This window comes from Xyrauchen texanus, chromosome 2, assembly GCF_025860055.1.
Source record: "Xyrauchen texanus isolate HMW12.3.18 chromosome 2, RBS_HiC_50CHRs, whole genome shotgun sequence".
Classification (NCBI taxonomy): Eukaryota; Metazoa; Chordata; class Actinopteri; order Cypriniformes; family Catostomidae; genus Xyrauchen; species Xyrauchen texanus.
This window is the reverse complement of record NC_068277.1, coordinates 2,032,162-2,039,940: the sequence shown is the minus strand read 5'-3', so window position 1 is coordinate 2,039,940 and position 7,779 is coordinate 2,032,162. Positions and strand designations below refer to the sequence as shown.

Here is a 7,779-nt window from a genome sequence, read left to right as displayed (position 1 = left end):
GCTGTCTCACCCACGCTGTCTCTCTCTCTGTAGTTATGGTGTGTTATTGTGGGAGCTGTTGACGGGTGAAGTTCCCTACAGAGGGATCGACGGTCTCGCTGTTGCTTATGGAGTCGCTGTGAACAAACTGACGCTCCCGATTCCCTCCACCTGCCCTGAACCCTTCGCTCAGCTCATGTCCGGTGAGTTCGTTCATTCACTCATTCATTTACCCGTTTATTCATTCAAACATTATTTCATTCATTCTCACGTTCATAAAATAGTTTGTTTGTTAATGACATTTTTCACTCGTTTATTCATCCACTTGTTCATTCAATCATTCATTTCTTCTGTTCACACATTCATTCATTCATTTACTTTATTTATTCATTCACTCTTTAAATCATTACACTCATTCAATAATTCATTCATTCATTTACCCAATCTATTCTACTTTCTCTTGATGTCTTGCTGTGAGTGCTGTAAGACCCCTTTAAGTGAAGGTGTGTTTGTGTAGAGTGCTGGGATCAGGACCCTCACCGGCGGCCCAGTTTCAGGTGTATTCTGGATCAGTTGACTGCTCTGGAGGAGCAGGTGTTGTACGAGATGCCTCCAGATTCATTTCACTCTCTTCAGGACGACTGGAAACACGAGATCCAGAGCATGTTTGATGAGCTCAGGGCCAAAGAGAAGGTATCTGAACACTGGCATTATGGGATATATATGTTAATACCGCTTCCTTCAGTTTTTATTGACTTTCACTTGCCCCATGTTTACTTAAAATATATATATATATATTCTAGCTTTAGTCTTTCTCAACATGTAACTGGCCCAACACACATCAGAGGACCTACTATTGTTTTTTTTTGTGCCCAATTCCAATGCGCTCTAAGTCCTCGTGGTGGCGCAGGGACTCGCCTCAATCCGGGTGGCAGAGGATGAATCTCAGTTGCCTCCGCGTCTGAGACCGTCAATCCGCGCGTCTTATTACGTGAGATGTAGCGCGTGTGGAGGCTTCCCGCCATTCTCCGCGGCATCCACGCACAACTCACCACACGCCCCACCGAGAGCGAGAACCACATTATAGCGACCACGAGGAGGTTGCCCCATGTGACTCTATCCTTCCTAGCAACCGGGCCAATTTGGTTGCTAAGGAGACCTGGCTGGAGTCAATCAGCACGCCCTGGATTCAAACTAACGAAGTAGCGATATCCAGCGGTGGTAGCCAGCATCCACAGAGCTACCCATGCCCCCTTTACTCTGTGAACTGGGAAATGTCCTCAACCACCACCAGTGTGCAGCATCCACATGGAGCCATAGTGTGCCTGTATGCTCACCACACACCATCTATTGGTGGAGAAGAGAGAGTAGAGTGATGGAGCCAATTCATGGATTGGGATTATTAGGAGGCCATGATTGAGAAGGGCCAATGTGGTGAATTTGGCCAGGACACCTGTGGTTACACCCCTACTCTTTTTACGAGAAGTGTCCTGGGATTTTTAATGACCACAGAGTCAGGACCTCATCCGAAAGACGGTGCCTTTTTACTGTATAGTATCTCCATCACTATACTGGGGCATTAGGCCCCACACAGACTGCAGGGTGAACACCCCCTGCTGGCCTCCCTACTACCACTTCCAACAGCAAACTTAGTTTTCCCAAGGAGGTCCTCCCATCCAGGTACTGACCAGATTCAACCCAGCTTCAGTGGGCAACCGGTCATGAGCTACAGGGTGACATGGCTGCTGCAGGTTAGCACAATGACATTGTACCCACTGCTTTGTTTCAATGTTTCATTGAGTCCATTGGTCCTTGTGTGTCCTCTCTATAATCAGTAAATCATTGACATCTGGTCATGACCCAGCCGCAGGTCATTAACAGTTCATGATCTGTTAATGACCTGTTCATGACATGTTCATGATCTGTTAATGACCTGTTCATGACCTGTTCATGACCTGTTCATGACCTGTTCATGACCTGTTCATGACCTGTTCATGATCTGTTAATGACCTGTTCATGACCTGTTCATGATCTGTTCATGACCTGTTCATGACCTGTTCATGACCTGTTCATGATCTGTTCATGACCTGTTCATGATCTGTTAATGACATGTTCATGACCTGTTCATGACCTGTTCATGACCTGTTCATGACCTGTTCATGACCTGTTTACAAGAATTTCACCTACTGTTGCACTTGTGTACATGGTAGTGTGACAATAAAGTGATTTGATTCATGATCTGTTAATGACATGTTCATGACCTGTTCATGATCTGTTCACAAGAATTTCACCTACTGTTGCACTTGTGTACATGGTAGTGTGACAATAAAGTGATTTGATTCATGACCTGTTCATGACCTGTTCATGACCTGTTCATGACCTGTTCATGACATGTTCTGCATTGGTAATACTAGATCTCAGTGCCACTTTTGATACTGTGGATCGCACTATATTAGTTGAGAGACTCAGCCTTGGAGTGGTTCTCCTTGTATTTATCAGACAGGACTTTCTCGGTCACTGTTCATAATTATGCCTCTTCAACTGAGTTATGGTGTTCCCCAAGGTTCTGTCCTGGGCCCGATTCTGTTTGCATTGTACTGGCTTCCTCTCAGAATCCCTTACCGTTGTTATGCAGATGATATTCAATTATACATTCGGTTTTGCCTCAACTCTATAAAAGATTGGATGGCAGATGATTTTCTACTGCTAAATACTGAGAAAACGGAAGTTCTTATTTCTGCCCCTGATGTTGTTGTACTTTAAATGATGGAAAGTCTTGCCTTTTTATCTTCATAACCTTTGTAATCTAGGTGTCTCTATGGGCCGGGCTTTGAGTCTTTACCTGCATGTAAACCATGTTTGGTTCGCTCCTGTTTCTACCTGCTGAGGAATATTGCTAATCTCAGGCCAATGGTGTCCATAGCTGCGATGGAGATGATTAATACATGCGTTTATTTCCTCCCGCCTTGACTATTGCAATTCCCTTTTCACCTGTCTTAGCAATACATCCCTGAATCGAGTACAAGTGGTCCAAAATGCTGCTGTCAAGCTTCTGAGCAAGTCATCTAGAAGGACTCCTGTATCACCAGTTCTGATATGACATGTTTGTGTGTCGTGCAGGAGTTGCGCTGTCGTGAGGAGGAGCTGAAGCGTGCGGCGCTGGAGCAGAAGTCTCACGAGGAGTTTCTCCGTCAGCGCGAGCAACAGCTAGTGCAGTGGGAACAGGACGTGTTCGAGCGGGAACTTTCACTCCTCATCCTCCATCTGAACCAGAACCACAAACCCAACGTGAAGAAACGCAAAGGGACGTTCAAGAAACACAAACTTAAAGTGAAGAATGGAGAGAAGATCAGTATGCCGCAGGGTGAGGAATAAATATTAGCACAATACTAGTTTAATAGTTAATTGAGCAAGTCATGTGTTATCACGTTCAACTAGCGATTATTGATATATAACACTTGTTTGTTTGTGAGAATTAATTGGTGTTGAATGGACATGCAGATTTTATCCACAAGATCACAGTTCAGGCTTCGCCGGGTTTGGAGGAAAGACGGAATTCTCCGGATATGGGCTCGCCATCCATCGGTCCACGCTTCCGTGCGATACAACGTGAGTGTCCACCGTATGTCAACACCGTAAAGCAAAAGATACAATTGTCCAATCATTTCATGAGGTCTTTATTTGTGGTGAAACAGGCAAAACAAGCCTCATTTTCTCATGCAAAGTCTAGTTTCTTAATTTCCTTCTCTTGACTTTGGGGTGAAATATGAGCTGGACGTGTTGTTGACTGGATTTCGTGACATCTCTCGGTCTCTCAGTGAGTCCCAGTGACAGCAGGTGGAGTTCAGTTTGGCCGTTGGAGACTCTTCCTGTCAAACAGATTAATGGGGAGAGGAGATTCACTCCTCATCCGAGTCCCAAAAGCCCCAAAAGTCCAAAGATCCTGCGGCTCACACCGGAGAACAGGTACAGATGATTATTGATCATTTCAATAAAGAACTACCAGAGCCATTGCCTTAGATATATGATGCTAAATATATGCCTTGATTTATAACTCATGACTCGTGTGTTTTTGGTGTAAACCCGGTTACATTGGTTGAGCATCAGTGCAAAATCTATAATAACATCCTTAACCAGCAAATATATCTGCACACATTGCATTATTTACAATCAGTACTGGTGTGTGTGTGCCAAGAGCAGTATCTTTTGTTTTTATACTGATGTTTCCTTTGTTAAGGGTTTATAAATGTGTTTATTAATGGCTAATAAGTGATGTACTAATGCATTATAAATAATTGACATATGGTAACAACATCAACCAACAGGGCGACTTTAATGCAATACTTGCCAAATAGTGAGGAGTTTAACTTGCAAGTTGTTATAAATGCTTAATAAATACATTTATTCATACTTCTATTATCAAAACATAAAATGCCATAATTCATGATTTATGTCACAATTTAATACTGGTGTGTTTGTGCCAAGAACATTATTGTTTCTGTTTTCGTATTGATGTTTCCTTTGTTAAGGGTTTATAAGCATGTTTATTAATGGCTAATAAGCGATTTTTAAACATTATAAATCTTTGATGTGCGGTTATAAAAACATGAACAAATAGGGCGACGTTCATGCAATACTTGCCAAATAGTGATGATTTTAACTTGCATGTTGTTATAAATGCTTAATAAATACATTTATTCACACTTCAATGAGCCCTCCTGTTATCCTCAAATGAACTAACATCTTTTATATTTGGGGTCAATTTGACCCCAGCGATTTAAACATCCAGAACAGGATTTTCCCAAGTTTGTGTGTCAGGTATTTGGTTCCTTTGTTGACTATGTAAAATCCCTATAAATGAAACATGATTATCCAGCTGCTGCAGGAGAATCCCCTTCCACTCAGTTTTCACTTCATCATACAAAAGCATTGAAGCCGCTCACATGATGATGTTGGAGACCATAACAAGGGGCCATCGGGCAGTCATGCGTCACCAGCTGTAGCTGCTGTGACCCTGTCCAGATTATCAACCCCTCCCTTTGTCTCATGGTAGTCCAAGACCAGGTCTTCTCTGGTGCTCATCAGCAGGACATTTTCCCTGTCTTGGGGCAATACATGATAACTGCGACTCTGCCAGTGAAGGCAAACATTGAAGAGGTGACCTTTCTGTTCTTCATCGCATGAAGCTCAGAGGGACGCTCCGGCTGTCCTCAACATGGTAACCTTCCTTCTCTCGTCGGCCCTGCCTTGTTTCTCTGTTATCAAAGCGTATGACACAGGAGAAAACATGGATTTATTGTCCTTCCAGTGTCAGCATTCCAGAGGCTTCCTGGTGCTTCTCCTTTGACCCATACACTCCTGCCGAAATGAGCAACTCAAAGTAGGCTTGCAAGTCTTTCCATCTGTCCCCATATACGAGGCTCCCCTCTAAGTTTGTCGTCTCAAGTGTAGCGTTTTGGATTGATGGCGTTACGAAGAGCTCACATGCTGATCTTAGACATCTGGTGCGGCCTGGAACCATTTCGATGAGATTAGCAGCGCTAGTCTACCCTCTCGTTCAAGCGGGCAGTTTTTGGAAGGTAATGCGTCTGCTGGTGTTTTAGTGTTGAACCTCCTGTTGTCTCTCAGAGTCTCATGAGACGAGGATGTCTCATAATCATTCTCCTCCTCATTCTCCTCATGTCACTTTATCTTTACTAAATTAGTTATTAACTAATCCCTTTATAAACCCTTTACAAAGGGAACATTAATGTTTACCTCTCTGCAAAAATACATAAATAATAAAGCCAGATGACCATTAAAGCATACTGAACTTTACATAAATATGTTTATAATTTTGGTAAATCCATAATAAATGCTTCATATGTGTCCACTTTACATTTAGGTACATTTTAAAAGTTTATTAATGTTGAAAGTGTTATAAAGCATTTATAATGTGTGCTAAAACGGCTCACTATTTGGCAAGAATTGCATGAAAGTCTAAATGTTTATTCATGTTGTTATAAACACTTATCAATGATTTATAATGCATTTGTAAATCACTTATTAGCCATTCATAAACGTTTATAACCCTTTTACAAAGGGAACCATCATTGTAGTGTTACGTTGAATTGATTTGTAAGATTCTTGTATGTCTGTAGTCTGTCAATGAGAGCGAAGCTCTTGGACATGGACAATAATGAAAATGAAGATTCGAGAGCAGATTTTGAGGAATACAGGCCGATGACACCCGAATACAATCACAACGGTAACACACACACACTTAAACACAATGTAAAAAGGGATGTGTCATAGACTTATATTGCCAAATCTCACCATTTAATCGTTAATGCATTGAGAATTGTAATTACATTTATTTATATTGAATTAATGCACATTATTATTATTATTATTATTATTATTATTATTATTAAATATTTCCAAAAGTAACACAAAGTTTGTTGAAGTTGATCTAGAAGCTGTTCTTGGTTGTCATTAAAACTGCAGACTAGCGTTACGCCTAAGGGTTTTTACACAGTATTTATACTTAGCGGTGACCTTTGACCTTCCCTGTCTGTAGAGGGTTCTGAGAGTGAGGAAGGTGGTTTGACACCCTGCGGCTCTCCCAAACCGGATCAGCCCGGACCGTCCTCTCTCGCTAAGAGCACACACGGCTCGCTGCTCAATAGCGCCGCCCTGCTGGCGTCCATTGCTCTGGGACGCTGTCTGGAGCCTCAGCACCCCCCCACGCCGCCCCCCCGGGCGTCCTCGAGGACTAACCTGTCCACACTAGAACCGGATCGCTCTCCAGCCCGTCCCGCCGAACCCAACGTGGTGGACGATTTGATCACATTCAGCACGGACTCGTTACCACAAGCATTTTTGGGCACTTTGAAAACCCCGGAGATTAAACTGTTACCGCTCAGCCCTCCGCCACCGAACCCGCGCGACAGAGACCGGTCAGGCTGCCGCACGCCGCAGCATAGTCCCGGAGACTGGACGATGTACACGAACGGACAGATGGCCAATGAGAATTCATATCAGAGCGGGGAGCGGCGGAGGAGGTCGAGTAATGGACTTCACTCTTCACAGCTGGGTAAGGGTCATCATTTACTCACCCTCATGTCGTTCCATGAGACATTTTGAACAATGTACTGGTCGCGTAGTCCTTTAGAAGACTTGGTATATAGTGATTAAGTACACTATTCTAACATGTCTAGATTAATGTTTATTCTTGCTTCTATTTCTTGTTCTTAATTGATTTTAAAATGTAGGACTTCAAGTGGAAAAACACGACACATGTTATCTTCAAACACTTCACAGATCATCAACAGTTTAATGCTGCGTCAGGCGTGTTTGTGGCGTTTCATACGCTTCAGAGTTGTTTCTTACGGAAGCCCTGAACCGCAAGGTGTCTTAGTGCCTTCCTACAGTTTTCTTTTCTTAGGCAAAATAATGTTAATTTTTCACATGGCAACACATGAGAATTTTCATTGTTGCTTGCTAACAATTAGCATGTGTACCAACCTCTGCCAGCAGGTGCCACTTTACGCAAGCAAGAAATCTTATGCTTACAAGGTGACTATGTCTGCTGTACATTATTTGTTGATTTATGGATTTAAAAGACTGTCTAATATTGTTGTTATTGTATTATACGGTAACTATAAATCTATTAATCAACATATGAAGTAACACAGGCAGTAATGGGGCTTTTCCACTGCACGACTCGACTCTGCTCGCTTTTGGGGTTTTCCACTGTCCGATACTAAATGTGACGTCATAATCCTGCCGATCACTGATTGGTCAGAGAGAATCATCACT

The 7,779-nt window shown here is 42.7% G+C and overlaps 1 protein-coding gene across 1 annotated transcript in view; it reads left to right on the top strand.

Moving 5' to 3' along the window:
• The window catches only part of LOC127653517 (mitogen-activated protein kinase kinase kinase 11), a 359,883-nt gene that overhangs the window by 24,859 nt on the left and 327,245 nt on the right, over positions 1 to 7,779 (top strand). Inside the window, exons 3-9 of the mRNA XM_052140209.1 lie at positions 34 to 182; positions 497 to 672; positions 3,100 to 3,343; positions 3,481 to 3,588; positions 3,798 to 3,945; positions 6,120 to 6,226; positions 6,539 to 7,054. Coding sequence (XP_051996169.1) covers positions 34 to 182; positions 497 to 672; positions 3,100 to 3,343; positions 3,481 to 3,588; positions 3,798 to 3,945; positions 6,120 to 6,226; positions 6,539 to 7,054 — 1,448 coding nt within the window. The remainder of the gene's footprint in view (positions 1 to 33; positions 183 to 496; positions 673 to 3,099; positions 3,344 to 3,480; positions 3,589 to 3,797; positions 3,946 to 6,119; positions 6,227 to 6,538; positions 7,055 to 7,779) is intronic.